We start from the raw sequence: 15,668 nt of genomic DNA, 5'->3' as shown, positions 1-15,668 counted from the left end.
GCAATATCTCACAAGCTGCTCTGACACACTTTCAACCTCTTCAATTAATAATGCGCAACGACTGGTGGCTAAAAAAAATACTTCCCCTTCGCAAAGAACAACAGAAGAGATCAGAGAAGGAAGGTAGAGAAGCGCAATCAGGGAAAAAGGGTGTGACAAGAAGTTGGCCAAATTGTTGGCATTATTTTTGTTGGATGCAGACATTCAAGCCTTGCTCCTAATGGCACATGATTTCTTAAACACACCCCAGAGTGATGTCTCTGAAATTTTTAGTGATTAATGAATTAGGCGGCGCACACGAGGGGCCGGAGGGGAGGGAGGGAAAAGGGCTAATGGGATTTTAAGCTCCCCTTCGCTGACTACACAGCAGAGGCGGCTCCGGGAGGGAGTCTTTTCTCAAGCTCCTCAAGTACACACACCACCTTTCATGACGTCTGCTTAAGCACACACGGCTGCACTCTTGCTGACTTGGCAGCCTGATTGGGAGCTAAAAATAAGAGGGCACAAACATTTTCATTTTTTTTTTTTTTTTTTAAATGCACTCTTTTCAGTTATTCATGACATGGCTTTTGGCCAATAAGATGAGAAGATGATCTGCATTCAGCATTCATCTCTCCATGTTCTGCAGCGCTCGTCCTCGTTCGGGTCACATTTGAGCTGGAGCTCATCCAAGCTCACTTTTGGGGAGAGAAATGGGCGGCTACACCCTGGAATGATCACCAGCCCGTTACAGAGTCCCAAGACAAAAAAAAGCAAAATCACGGTCACCCTTGCAGTCATAGCTTTTGGACAATTTATTCGCTAGTGAATGCAACTAAATTGCGTGTCTGTAAGTCCAGTTTGAGATGTCTGCAATGCCATTTTGAGCAGTTCCAATAAGGCTTACAAATAGAGTATTTCACCTCGTCAAAACTTGACTGAAGATATTTTGAATTGAGCCGAATTAAAGAACTGGACTTGTGGCTCATCAGAATCAAATTGCAAAAAGTCTCCTGTGAATTTTCCAAAATAGATTTGGACTGAAGTTACACTTCAGCATTGAGACCGTCTGTCGCATTATACAATGTAATGCATTGACCACGTTATAACTTGGAAAAAGACAAGACAGACCCAAAGAAGACTACTGTATTTTTCACTCATGCAGGCAGCACTTCATACACTAGCCTTCACAGACTCGTGTGCGGATCTGTCTATGTGTTGGCACGTGCGGTGAACGTGTCCCCGAACTCAATCGGCGCAGTGATTATGTTCAGCACACGTTCTCGACTTCACAGCAGAAGGCAACCCGACTTGCGTGGGCTCCAAAATTCACACAAGCAAAAGATGAGAGGTGTGGTCTATCAATTAGGAAATGCAATAAAGTGCCATCTGATGTCCATATATTCATTTTCTTTTCCAAGGTTAATTGAATGCCGTCCCGTTTTTATGCGCTGACCCGTTTGTTGTTTACAGCCATCACACGCGCAAGCACATGTTAAAGGTTCATGTTCCTCCATTCTGATTATTTACTGTTTTGTCCCAGCGCTTCAGTGCTGAATAAATCATCCACTTCAAAACACATCCACTTGATGTTTGCGCTGTCTCAAGTTGCACGAAAGCCTTGCTTGGCCTGGAAAACCAAACTTTTAAAATGCATGCAAATACAACAGTGCTTGAGAAAATGAAATGAAATCAATATTTCAAGGTAAAATGATGTACTTTAAACTTCTGCTTATTCATGTAAACAAATAAACTTTCTTTTCTACTTACTATTGAAACATGTCTGTATTTTGTTAGTCCATGACAGTAAAACAAGCTGACCGGATCTTTAATTGTCGCTTCGAAGGGACTAACAATTTGACCAAAAACTCAACTGAGACTTCACAGAGAGGTGTGCAAAAGTGGAGAGGCCGCACCAAGTGAGCTACCCGATACATTTGTGCACATCAGTGTCGTCAGTGACAAGACTTTGGACTCTAGCGAGCCTTGCTTGGACAAAGAACGCGGCAGTTGCATGCGCTGCTGCGCTGTGCGAGCTGGCTTTGTTGCTTTCTTTCTCAGGGACCCGCTGGGGCCAATCTGTCGGTCAGGCGGCCGCTCGGCGCTCGGCTCCACAGCCTCGCCAGCATGCTGAGAGGACTCCCAAACGCGCAAAGGGGACAGCTTGCGCTGCTTCTCAAACGCTATGAGCTGTCCTAAAGACTGCTCTCGTCCGTAGCGGCATACAAACGACATATGGACCAAGGTAAAACGTCCTTAGGTGTGCGGTGGGAAATCATCCAATTTCACTTCATTAACCTGAAAAGCAGTATTATTATTTACCAGAGCTGGGCATTTTACTAAATTAAAAAAAAAACAGGTGATTAACTCATTCAGTGTCAAGGACATATTTGTACGTATGTCTTGACACATAAATACGTCTTTGGGATTGAATGTACTAATCAATCAATATTTATTGAACTCATTCACTGCCAAGGAGATACTCATTTGTCTTTTCACAATCCAGCCATTCCATCACAGGAACTTATTTATATATTTTAAAAAAAAGGAAAAATCAAACATTAGGGAAAAAGAGGGTCTGAAAATGTCCGGCACGGAATCAGTTAAATAGACGAGAAAAAAATGGGGCTTGGTCCAACTATTTCTTTTTAAGTTTCCGGTCTATCGCCTTCAAAATGGGCGCCGGTCATAAGCGGACCGGTCCGAGACATGGGCGCTATGCCCAGATCTGTTATTTACTACACTGAACGTTTCTTTTTTCTATCTACAGTGTGGATAGAAAAAAGAAAGCACCGTTCAATTACTGGATGAACTATTAAAAGCGCTTCCACTAGATGGCAACGGGCCCGATTAAATTGTGTTTTGGCGGAATACTGTATTTGCATTTCTTTGCTTGGAACAGAACTAAACATGGAGGGCGGAAAAATACTGTCTTTCTATAATAGTGTATTTTGTTCGCTGCACTCCCGAGGACACGCTTGTATGAGACAAGCGCGACTTAAGTGCGGTCCCGGACGACAACACTCTCTGGCTACTGTTGTCCAAGTCCATAAAAGAAGTTGAAAGCAAGGCTGGGTGGATTACGTCTAAATAAAGCCACGGACGGGACGGCGCAGTATGAATCACTGTGTCACTGATCCCCGTCTCTGCTTTGCCAGACAACAGGTTCGCCTTGTGCGAGCTGTCGCTGGGCTCGCCGCTCGTTTGACGGCGGAACCAAGGAGAAAGCGCGTGGAAGACGAGATGCCGCTCATCACCGGAGTGCCGTGGCTTAGCCTAAGAGGCTTGAAGAATCAGCATGTTAAGCTGTCAGAGTGCGCGCGCACTCACCTAGCGCGCGCTTACAAACTCCTGGCCGCTTTTTAATCAAGTAAAAACGCTGAGAGGCAGCGGCGAGTGCCAAGAGTCGAGATTTTCAATATCTCCTACTTTTTTTTTCTGACATCACAAGTCATGATTTCACTGTAAGCGGCTAACACACACACACACATTCGTCATTCACAGTTTGGATACAAGTGAATCATCACTTTTAGTTCCTGTATTTTTTGGGTTTTTTTTTTTTTTTTGACGACTCAGATGAACAAACTGCCTGGTCATGAATTCCAAGTAAGTCTCAAGCCTTCAAGTTTCAAGCAAGTCCCAAGCACGAGAGTTTTGGACCCCCAAAATGTTGTCATTGCCGTAATAATGTTCATAAATTCAATTCCAACACAATTTGGAGTGCAGCATTCTGATTTTTTTTTTTTTGGTCATTTCAACAGATTGTCTGATGAGGCCTAAAGAGGCATTTCCACTGGACTTCGATTAGGAGGACGAGTCGCTCACGTTCCGAAAATACCTTGAAAACATATCCCGGCGGGTATCTCCGCATCCAGACAACTTTAAAAAAAATTGTGATTTTAATGTGTAAACAGAGAAGAAGAGGCCATGCTGCATTTAGGAAGGGGCGCACAATACAGATTGATGAACATATACTGGAGTCCGCAATTTGCATTTATGATCCAATCCCTTCTGCCTTCATATTGTGCTATGGAGCACTCGTGTACGGCTATTTGATCTTAACGACGCACTTGCCCTGGAACCAACAATAACATTTACTTGTCACTTTAGCAGTGGAGCCGTTTCCACGCGCCACTGCGTATTAGCAAGTCTAAAAATAACCTTCAAACAGAGGTCAATGGGCTGCCCTATTTATGACCACACTTAAGCAGCCGCAACCATGCGAGGGAAGCAGCGGGGACGTTTTCAACCTCGGACACTTTCCACCGCTTCTTTATCCTCTTTGACCGACGTGTGTTCTCTCCAGCGCCTTCATAGTCGTGAGATGTCACTGTAACAAACACCAAACATCCTGTGGCGGACTTAGCAAAGCAGCCCCGCCGCATAACCGTGCCTCTTCTGTCTACTTTCATTTGACACACGTGCGTGAACGTGATCGGTTTTCATTCGTTTTGTTCCGGTCGGGCCTTTCCACCATCACGCCCCGTCTGCTCACATTGTTCACAAATTGAGGGGACAATGTCAAATTGTCTGGACATGGCGAGCAGCGCTCATTGTTTGCGCTGACACGCATAACGCTGCATTCCGAGGGCACCGACGTGCACTAGCAGGAGGGTGCAAATATTTCAACAAAGGCTCCTAAATATCTCATTTTGGTGGAGGTTTTTGGTCCATTCTTTGAGAGCTGACCCTGAAAGAGCCAGCGTGAGCTAAGCGCACTCCAAAATCTGTAAGATAGCAGCTGCTGAGATAAAAAAAACATGCTTGCTTTGTAAAACAAAGTCACCTTTGGACAATTTGGAGTCCCGACTTCACCTCAGATGGCCTTTGGCAAAAGACGTCGCCACAGAGTCAAGCAACTCTTCGCGCTCGATATCGACGCTTTACATGACGGTCTTCCAATGAACCTATCATGTATGTTGTGGGAATGTGTCAAGCAGAACCTCACAACACGCACCACTGCCACAGAACTCTTTTAAATTGAACGTCTCCGTTAAAACAAGTATTAAATGTTGCCCTTTTGTGTTGGAATTGACCATCAATGGCCAAAGAGACTGGAAATGCTGCTTCTATCTCTTGACAGAACTATTCCCAAAGGATATTTCCACAGATGCTGTTTTTGTTCCCAAATCGGGAGGGGGCGGGGGTTGATACAGCATGTCTCACTTCAGCACCCAAAAACAATTTTCCCAAGTTGTTGACATGTGGTGAGGTCCAAATGTTCGAGAGAATGGCGCTAAAACTCTGTGCAGGCAGGCGGTATTGATGTCTCAACCACTTTAGCAGAATCTATCTCGCGAATACACGCACTCACACACGCACCCCCACGCACCCACACCCGCACACACCCACACACACACACACACTCTCTCCACTCCACATTTCCTGGTAAAGTACAGGATGTGCGGATGGAGGACTAAGCAGTTTTCCCCTCAGCTATTGCCAGGAATGCTTTATGGGCCGCGGCGAGTTCCCGTCCCGTGATTCAATCAAGCAGGTCAATGTCTTGTAAAGTCATTAGACTCGCTGCAATGTCCCGCTTTCGCCAGTCAGTGGACGCTCTTCTGTCCTGTGCTCGCTCGGCATTTGGGGAGGAAGTGACCTGTGGGTGGGGGGTGGGGGGGCGGGGGAAGCGTGTGGGGGCCTGGCCTGTCAGCGGCTATAAATAGCCCTCACCGACTACCTCCGAAGCATAGCAAATCAATTAGAGGTGCATTTTCTTGTGGAACAAAAACACGGCGCGTTGTCTTTGTTCACCTCCGTTCCAGGAGAGGGATCAAAGACTTAGATTTGTCAACGGCGACGCCCGGAAGGCCAGCAGATTGCTCGACGAGGAGGAGATAAGATGAAGAGATCGCAAAGTCGAGAAAGGAGTGGCGAAAGAAGGACTTTTGCGATCATAATCGCCACTAGGCGAGTCTTCGTTTTGGAAGGCAACGCTGGCGCTGGAGGCACAAACTTGAGACATGCAAGGAGGAACCAAGTTGAGGCCGTACAGCAAAGACAACTTGGCAAAAACTTAAGAATTCATCCGGTTTTGGAGATGGAACCATTGACAAGAGTTTCACGCATAAAAACTGGGATCTTACCTTGTCTAAAGTGTCAGTTTGTGTGCGGGACAGAAGTGAGGAGAGTCAAAGGGTCCTGGGGCGGTCCGGGTGGTAGGAGGGGCGGGAGGGGGAAGGGGGGGGGTTGCCGGTCCTGCCTCGAAGCGGGTCCAAGAGAGGGGAAGAAGGATGGAGTGACAAGGAGCAGGGAGATGGAGGGGGAGAAGAAGTGCGGCTTGCTTCTCTTTCCTTTTCTCGCTCTCTCTCTCGCTCTCTCGCTTGCTCTTTATCGCCACGCTCAGAGTCGCTCACATCACAGGCAGCCAAAAGATTCTTTACATTTACACACGCTGCCACAGGGGGAGGATGGGGTAAGCTCGCTCCCCCTCCCTCTCATCTCGAGGCGGCCAATGGGAGCAGGCGGAGAGGTTTTCCCCCAGTAGCCAATGAGAGCGGGCGCAGCCGGCGCCTTGCCCTGGCCACTAAGTGCAATAGCTCACTCACATCCAGATGGAATAATAATAATAACAACAACCTTGCCGTTACGGACGGGGGCACCGACAGGTCCCCCTCTCAAGGACAGTGCGAGTATTGATAACCTCGGACAAGCATTTTGAACAATGGTACTTAAAGCGGGGCTCCCGGGGGCCACAGCTCGGGGCCCACGCAGTAATTTGCGATAGTTGAGTGGTGTATTATTTTTTTCCTAAAATACTAAACCAATTACTTGTCCCTTACTTGGCTTTGTGCCGATTAAAAGCTCTAATTTGTCGGTGACGGATCATCACATAAATCTGACAGAGCTGCATGAATTGTTGTTCTTGAAAGCCAAATTACAGAAAGTCACTTTTTTTTCCAGAACAAAAGGCATAATCGGACACTATGGATGATTAAAAAAAAAAACATGTTTTGTATTACAATCCCTTTTGTCACTACATGAGATTGAAAGCGACTCCTTCTACAGTGCAAACCTGTATGTAAAGTTTGCCTGCCGTAGGTTTTTTTTCCATTGTTTGGTAATCATCAATAGTTGGTTTCACCAAAAAGCAGGGATTTTTTTTGCGCAAAACATTCCACTACCTACCGCTACGCCTACTATTTTCGCATACTCTGTTCGAGTTAGCGTATGCATTTGTCCAAATTCCAACGTGGTGACATTTCGCTCCATCATAATTGACGTGGCAAGCCGAGAACCAACGCCTAATCTTTATCTTCTACTCAGAAGAGATGCTGAGCTCAAATCCAACTCGTCCAAAAGACATTTAAAAAAAAAAAAAAAAAAAGACCAACAAAGGGAGACAGAATAGAGAAACCCGTCTGGTCGCCAAAACGGCACCACAATTTTCTGAGATGAAAAATAAAAACAAGAAGCTCTGTTAGTCATTCCAGTGGTTTATAAAGCTGAAACTGCAGTTGACGTTTACAGTTTCTCCATCGGTGGTAGTACGCGGTTGGATTGTATTTGACAAATATTCCCGTCCATTGCAGTAAATGAGTTTGATCGTGTGTTGCGTGCTAATTCGGACGATGCGGATGGACTGACAGCAAGGAGGTGGCGGCGTGATGTTTTGGGCCTGAATAACGGGGAGTGAGACGGTAGGCCCCTTTTTAAGGGGTCAAAGTGACCTCATTTTGAAACACAGTGAACGATCACAGCAAGACGACATAACATATGCAGGCAAAAAGGGCAACTGGCTCCGATCCACTCGACACGTTATCCAACTAACACCTGCTTTTACAATGCCGAGCATCAAGTCGAATCCACAGGGGGGCGAAGGTGGGACTCCTCGTCATGTCGTTGTAGCCCGCGTGCTAACCAAGGATGCGTTTTACTTGAAGGAGTCTTATTTTATGCCTCTCCCCTTGGCTCAATGGCTATGGTAAAGAGATCAGCTTGATAAAGGATCAATGGTGATCTGTCAGGTCGAGGAACGAAAAGCACATCGGCGGTCAACTCGGGCAGAAAAAGAAAGCAGGATTAGATCCCCACGTATAATGCGGCACTATGCCGGCTTCGTTGGCTTCTGTGTTAAAGATGAGCTTCAATTTATACTGGGGATGTGTGAAATGCGTATAATTACGGTTTGAGCTGGGTTCCATTCAAGGCAACAGTCGGACCCCAAAGAAAACAACCAAGACTGTTAAATTATGCAAGCACTAGTAGAAAGAAAAGAAAACAACATGAAAAGTCTTGGCGCCAAAACCTCCAAATAGTTGACAGAGTAGATGGACGGAGTGCAACACACACCGACAAGGAAACTAAACTGAACTACGGGGTTGCACTAAAAAAAAAGAAAAAACAACAAGAACGATAACTAGAATAAACAAAGTACGCAAGTAAGATAAGGAAAACAAAACAAGAGAGACCAAGGACTAAGCCATCAAGTTTAGAGATACGGAGCAAAGGACAGACACAAATAAAAACTAAACTAAACATTTAGCAGGAAACAAGACAGAGAATCTGAAAACTACTTTTGGTAAGATGGAAACCAGAGCTCTTCCAATAATACCAAGACAACTCTTACTACTCTTATTATTGGACAACTTCCCGTGGCCAAAAGTCCTGATATCAATTTTCAATAGCACTTGAGAAGCCGAGTACACCCAGGACGCAGTGCTCGCCAACTTCACGTAGGAGGATTGCAGCCAGCAACCTCTCGGCCGCGAGGCCCACAGTTCCAACCTCTGCAGTCGCCGTGCTGCCGTGTTTGTTTGCTCTCATGTGCAGAGTTGCGCTCTCGGGACTGAATGTCTGCTTGACTTTGGGCTCCGTCAGTGTTGACACCCTAAGTAGCTTATCATCCACGCGCCTCATGAGCTAGCCCCATTCTTTCGTTCATTCCTCTGAATACTCTCGGGAACGTCGGCACGTGATCGGCAGTTGGCCGCTTTTGTGGAACAAAGACAATTTTAAACAGGAGAAAACAAAACTCATGCGACTCATGTACAAAGAAATCCTCACACATCGTAGCGCACCAAAACCACTCGACACTGAAGAGCAGAAAACATGACTTTTGACCAAAGCCACATAACATGACAGCAACAACACAAGCAGGCGACTAAATACAAACAAATCGACGAGACAACGAGGCACACCTGGACCAGACAGAGGGAGCTGATTGGTTGACGCAAGAAACAGGACTGACCAGAACAGGTGGGGATGAAAAACAAACGAGTAGGCAAGACGTGAACACGGTGCACAGAAAAGCATGATACGACATGAAATAAAACTAAATCTAAAATTAAAGAAAGTCAACAAAAACACAGATCATGGAATCTGGAAGCTTTTACATAATAACGATCGCACTGAATTGAAGTCGAACCTTTGCCACTTACAAACGCTTGCAAACAAAGGGCAACGAGTTGTTTGGAGAAAAGCTCGCATTATTCCTCCTTGTGATATTTCAGTTGAAGAGCCAACCAAATAAGCCAAGCGCTCAGTGAAGTGAAGAAACCTGGAAATGTTCCAAACGCTAGTTATTAAGAGCAACGCATGATGTAAATGTTCTCGTCGGGGACTCCAGAAGCCTTTAATGCAGTGTGGCTTCAACATATTTGACTTCTACGTCAAAGAGTTGTTCCATTTATTTGACTTTTTATTCCCTTGAAAGATTCGTTATCAGAAAGATGGACTCAGGGAGTTATCGTAGTCTAACCTGGAGAAGACTCCAAACTCCAAAGAAAGCGAAACATTACAACAACAACAACAACAAAAAAATCACGTTTTGTCTCTAGTCAGCCCCAATATTTGCATGCAAACTATTGAAAACAAAAATGTCCATCATACAGCAGCCCCTTTTAATAGTTCCCCCGTTGGTCTCTCATCTAGCAAAGTGCTTCCGAAAGACGCCGTGAAAAGCCCAAAAGGCGTGACGTTGCCCAAACCAAAGTGGCGACGTAGCAGAAGGGTCGCGGCTTTTCTAAGGGTCTCTGTGTCATCTCCAGCAAGGCAGTTTTACAGCGCGAGGCTGATCCAAGCCCCATCTGCGTGTGAGTGCAAGAGCACCAGTCATAAAAAATTCATCAGAAGATGGAAGCAGACGTCACATCGAATATGTTGCCGGCTGCACTGATGAGCGCGGCTGGTGAGCTGCGGAAGGTTAACAAGGCACTTCCGGATTAGGCATTGTGGAGGCCCCATCAGGGTGAAATGGAGATGACGATTTACCTTCCTACCTTTACACTCCAGAAATGAACACCACTGTCCGCGCCGGTCAGTGAATAGCTGCGTCAATAAACACTGGCTTCAAATGTTTTATTTCCGGCGTAACATAGAATTCACTGCAAACATGCAAAGCATCCTCAAATAATGAGTGAGTACATTTTGAAGCGGTGAATGCTCACCATGCATACCACCACCCGCACTCCACTATCAAATTGCCAGAATCATGTGCAGTGGTGCAAAATGTGACATTTCCTCAAAGTTAATTAGCTATATTCAAAAATGAAATTGTTATTTATTATCTCGAACAAAACTTCTTCAGAAGACTTTCAGAATTTCATTATTTCCAGCTCAAAAGCTTAATATTGGGCTTAATGGAATTATAAAAAGATTCAGTCAAATAAGTTCCAATAACTGCTTCACTCTGTATAATATATTTTTCTTTGAACAGGTGTATTGATTTATTTTTCATATCACAGCGATCAAATGTGACGGCACGATGAAGTGCTCATCGGCTCTCCTCACATTGCTGGTAATATCCTCTCCATAACAGTCTGCTCATCAAATATTTAAAGGCAGGAGAGAGAAAAAAAAAACAGGCTTAAATGCCAGAAGATCACGTGTGGATTTAACGAGTGGGTGAGTGTTACTCGTTATCTAAATGTCAGTGAAATACGAACGCCTCGCAGCCCCGAAACAATCGAGACGCTCTCTAAACACACATTGGTCAAGTTGGAAGTTATGCGGAAGGTCATTTGCTAAACGTTATTTTTATGCACCATAAAGTCAAGATTATACACTTAATTAAAGCAAATCCTGGTTTATAGGAGAGATATCATGCCATTTTTTCAGTATTCAGACAGGTTCTATGATGTGAAAATATTTCAAGGATCAAGAATTATGGTCTATTTTGAACCGCTTATTTTTTTTGTCTTATGAGCCTACTTTGCTGTTTCTATTGTGGTGTTATGCAATACATTTGCATTTCACTAGCCTTCATTGTGTCTTTAAACCAAAAGCCTCACCTAGAGCACTAAAACAAAATATCACAAGTGCTTCATGAAGCTTCATTTTCCCATCAATAGTTTTGGGCGTCAATCTGACGGACCGGTCCATTTATCCGTCATTGACGGACGCCCGTTTTGCTGACGGTTGACGAACGACCGGGAAAATTTTAAAATAAACGACTTAAGCATAGGCGGAGACCTCAGTCCGCCATCTGTCTGCAGTCCGTCATTAGTCTATTTTTCACGGCAAGGCTTCGACGGCCGCGGCGAGCGCGGGGGGTAAATAGTGAGTTGTTGTTGCCTGGGGGACAAATTTGAGTGAAGGACCAGGCTGTGAAGAGGCTTCCAAAGCGCAGTGAAAAATAACAGCAAAAAACCTTAAACCTCCAACAAGTGTTTTCCACAAATGTCGATAGCACCCCCCCCCAAAAAAATTGTTTTAAAATTTTTTTTTTTTTAAATCCACGAATAAGTGAATCCACGGAAGCTGAACGGCAAGGATGCGAGGTTCCACTGTTCAAGTGTTTTGAGTTGAGACACTGCATACCGAGCAATCAGTGAATTTGAAAAGTGAATTTTCCGCTATATCCCACCGACAAAATGGCTTCGGGAGAAATGTTTTTGCTTTGTCGGTTTGGGGATGTGGTGACAGTGCATCACAAAGCACAGCGCTGACAACCTCGTCTTTTGGTGTCCTCCTCTACTGTAATTAACTCCCCCAGTATCTGCTCGTCACCTTGTGCTATCGTGCCAGTTTTTTTTCCCCCTCTACTTAGTTATTACTTAGCAGCCACTAAATATAGCTTTCCCCCAGGCTGCCGGCATGATAACGCTTCCCACTAAAGCCAGATGTGGGCGATTACACGCCAGCCTCCGGGGCCGCTCTCTCACCTCAGCCAGTTAAGACGATGTAAAAGGATAATACGCCGCTCACTGAGTGCTGCATTTCCTCAAGATTTAAATAAGCAAAGACGTTAAGGAATTGGACAAGAAGCTGTGATGCTGCTGTGACACTCAATTAATATAAGCCTCGGCGCCTTGATTTTTGATTGGCACTTTGAATCAAATGGAAATGGCGAGAAACCGGTACCCCTATTTGCTGATTTATTTTAGGACATGCTGGGCCGTCAGTTCTGCTTAATGGGAAAATGACCCTTCAGTCGAAAACGCCTTCTATTCCGGCTGCTCGTCTAAGAGCTGCGTTATTGGCTGCACCGATGAACATGAAACATTAGCTTTCGAAAAGCCGCAAAAATCCAACTGATCGGCGAAGGTGTCCGCCGCGTGCGCTTGACAAGTGTATGAAGTGCTGCATCCACAAGTGAAAATGTTTTTCGAGACCTTTGCCACACTCACTTTTTTTTTCCACACTCTGGGCTTTGTTTACATCAGTACAAGCAGCTAACCTAATTCAACCCCCTTAGCTCTGCCACCAGATGTCATGGTAACAAGATCCTTGTGCGTCATTGACTGCGGGACTGCTTCTTCAAAGCTTTATTACTATTTCAAAATAGAATGCAAAGTATTTTGACAGGCGTGTGATGTGAATAGCTGGGCACTGTTTCAAATTGTGCAAAAACGAACAAAAAAACAAACAAACAAACAATGTTTGTTAATGGATGTCTGCTTTAAAGCAAATGGCCAGAGAAATGATCCTTCCTAAGGATTTCCTAAGGAGTAGTAAATGGCGTACGTTACATTTCCACTCAAACAAAAGAACTTGTCCAAAGCACAACTAAGTATTAAACATGATTTGGAGTGGAACAGATTCTTACTTGTTTCGATTTCTTTCGTCCGATACATATGTGTCGAAATTGAACATTGACTCATGGATTTAGTTCGGCAAATCCAATCAGGTCCCAAGCAGGAAACGAAGCTCACATGACAGTCAGCTTGAAATCGGAGCCTCGGCGGAGTAGACAGACCTGCAGAGTTGTGCGATCACGTGAAATCAAAATGGCAAGCCGCGATGAACAGGCCCCCCCGCGCCCTCTTCTTCATGGCCAAGCACAAAATGATCATTGCGGTTTCAATTTTCATCACACATCAGACGGCAAAGCAAGAAAAAAAAACGTTCAATATTCCTGACTTGCTGTTAAATAGTTGAATAGATAAATGGCACACAACTTGGAGCAAAGGGAAAAGTTTGTCAGGACGGCACGTCGTAGTACTTTAAATATCTGACGAGTTCCTTTGTTCTTAGCAGATCGTCAAAGCCAGCGAGCGTTTCCTGGCATTCATTCGGAGAAATCATTTGGATAAGTTTGGCGCCGAACCCAAAGCGAATGAGAGTCCAGTAATCACCTGAGCGAGCCTCGTCGTCTTCAAGTATTCCAGCAAATTAGGCCAGCTCTGAATAATTCAAATTAATCTTCTTAATCAAATATGATCATGGAACTCCTACTAACTTTAGAGTGGAGATTTAAGGGGATTTTAGAGGCATTCGCCAATGACTAGTGACCTAATTCGCTTCGCTTTAAATATCCACTTCACTTTAAGACCGACAGCCTTCCCGTGAATATCAATGGAGATATTTTCAGGCAAATTGACGAGTGCGCTGCTGCTGCCTTCAGGAGTTAAGTGTTTATTGGTGGGGGTTTTTTCCCCCGGAACTTGCTTCCCATAAAATCAGCACATAAATTGTGGCGTCAACTGTGTTTTTTACACGCCATACTACATCGTGTTCCAAATTATTATGCATATATGATTCTTTCTGGGGACATTTTGCTCATGTTTTAGATCACTGATAATCTCAGACAGGTTTAATAATTAGCTTTTGTGAGATCGTTTTATTCACTCATGAACGGCGTGCTACTTTGGCGGGTTGGGATGGATGGATTTCTGCATGGTTGCCGGACAATCACCACGCCCCCTTGAGGGGTCCTGAAGGTATGACTTGGAGTTTTGAACTGATGAGTTGCTTCCATGGTAAAAAAAGAAAAAAAAAAAAAAATCTCATGCGAGACAATGCAACACAAGACACCAAATTATGATGAGGCCAACATTGTCCCCTGACTTCAAACCCATTGAGAACCTGTGAAGCATCCTTAAAATGACACGCATCAATACATTGTACATGCGTACACCTCCACGGACTTGAATTCAATGGATGAGAGTGCTAGAGTCCTAAAGTGCTAGGTTAACGTGACTCTTTTTTTTTTTGCTGTCCAAAAACTTTCCAGGTCTGTGCTTAGTAATATCAAGTGAGATGAAATTGTACCTGTGGCGTTTGAAAAGACATTTATTCAGTGCCTTGAAGATCAGTACAGCTCAATGCGTGAAGGTGAAAAAGGAAGAAGGAAAACCACAGGTTCAGTCAAGCATCAGTTGCACTACAGTCGGGTTATAAACAAAATGTTACTTCTTTTTTTTTTTCTTTTTTTTTTTTACCTTTATACAAAATCTCAACACAGATTAGAGTCAATCACTTCCCGTACACTCTGTTATGTAAATCATTTAGGTGGTTAAATCTCATTGAAGAAAAATGGTCCTCTGTGTCATTTTTTTGTCCATCGAATACATGCAGTGTAAAATCAAGGCAAACGCTGCATCGGAAAGCACTCGGAGCAGCACGGTACACGTTCGAATATAAACTGGTATAAAAAGGAAGTGGTCCGTTGATGTACGTGCGCTTATTACATGGAAAGCAGGCTTGGTCTTGTTATAAGGCACAGTGATGGAAAGCCCCTTTGGAAAACAAACAAACAAAAAAAACACGTTCTCAATAGGATTGGGAGTATTTGGGCAAGCTGTAGTTTCACTCAACTCATTTGTTTGTCCTTATATAAGTTCATCTAAAAATAAATATTTCCTTGAAATTTCAAATAGTCTTTGCTGTACCCCAAAGTAGCCCACAAACTAAAAAATAAAATTGGAACAAATGTGGAAATGATACAAAAAAAAAACACATAACAGGATGGACATTTGAAAAGGTAAAAAACATTGCAACAATGCAAGAAACCCCAAAAACTTGTGAAAATATTTTCTGCTCCCCCAAACCCAACCCCCCTCCCCGTTTTAACGCTCGTTCAATCCTTAGAAGAAACAAATTTGCCCCCGAGACAAAAGGAACCCTCCGTCCGACCCGATCTCTTTGGCGTTCATGGAGGGAAGAAGCATGCCACGCAAAAGCCCCTGTGCCAGGCCGAAGAAAGCTGCTGGGCAAGTTCATTGGACGCCAAAGAATATTAGGTGAGAATTAAAATGATACCACAAACAAAGCCCCAGAAATGAGGATGGTCCTTATTTTTGGGAGTGTGACGTGGAGGCGTTCTCGATGCAAAGGACGACGTGGGCGTTGGAGCAACTGCGGGAGTGCTGCTGCAGGAGGTGGCCGCTCTGCACGGCCGACGCCAAGCCCGTCACCGCTTGGTCGCCCGCCCGCCACGTTTCGCAGTAGTGGTCCGTTTGCCGTTGGCCTTTGTTGCTCGAGCCGTGCCACACCATTTTGTGTGGCCTGATAAAGCAGAGACG

At 44.6% G+C, this 15,668-nt stretch overlaps 2 protein-coding genes across 9 annotated transcripts in view; both read right to left on the bottom strand.

Moving 5' to 3' along the window:
• Positions 1–6,367, bottom strand: part of pcbp3 (poly(rC) binding protein 3) — a 44,433-nt gene extending 38,066 nt beyond the window's left edge. For all 6 annotated transcript variants that reach the window (XM_086051316.1, XM_086051319.1, XM_086051320.1 and 3 more), the window contains exon 1: positions 6,069–6,367. The gene's annotated coding sequence lies outside the window, so the exon portion shown is untranslated. The remainder of the gene's footprint in view (positions 1–6,068) is intronic.
• An 8,051-nt stretch (positions 6,368–14,418) lies between these two features.
• Positions 14,419–15,668, bottom strand: part of col18a1a (collagen type XVIII alpha 1 chain a) — a 56,299-nt gene continuing 55,049 nt past the window's right edge. For all 3 annotated transcript variants that reach the window (XM_086051986.1, XM_086051987.1, XM_086051988.1), the window contains one exon: positions 14,419–15,651. In XM_086051986.1, the coding sequence (XP_085908112.1) occupies positions 15,438–15,651 (214 nt within the window). In that variant the 3' untranslated portion in view covers positions 14,419–15,437. The remainder of the gene's footprint in view (positions 15,652–15,668) is intronic.

The sequence above is a fragment of the Filicampus tigris genome, chromosome 14 (assembly GCF_054856515.1).
Source record: "Filicampus tigris isolate MCC_2025a chromosome 14, RoL_Ftig_1.0, whole genome shotgun sequence".
Classification (NCBI taxonomy): Eukaryota; Metazoa; Chordata; class Actinopteri; order Syngnathiformes; family Syngnathidae; genus Filicampus; species Filicampus tigris.
Note: the sequence above shows the minus strand (reverse complement) of the source record. Positions and strands in the feature narration are given on the sequence as shown.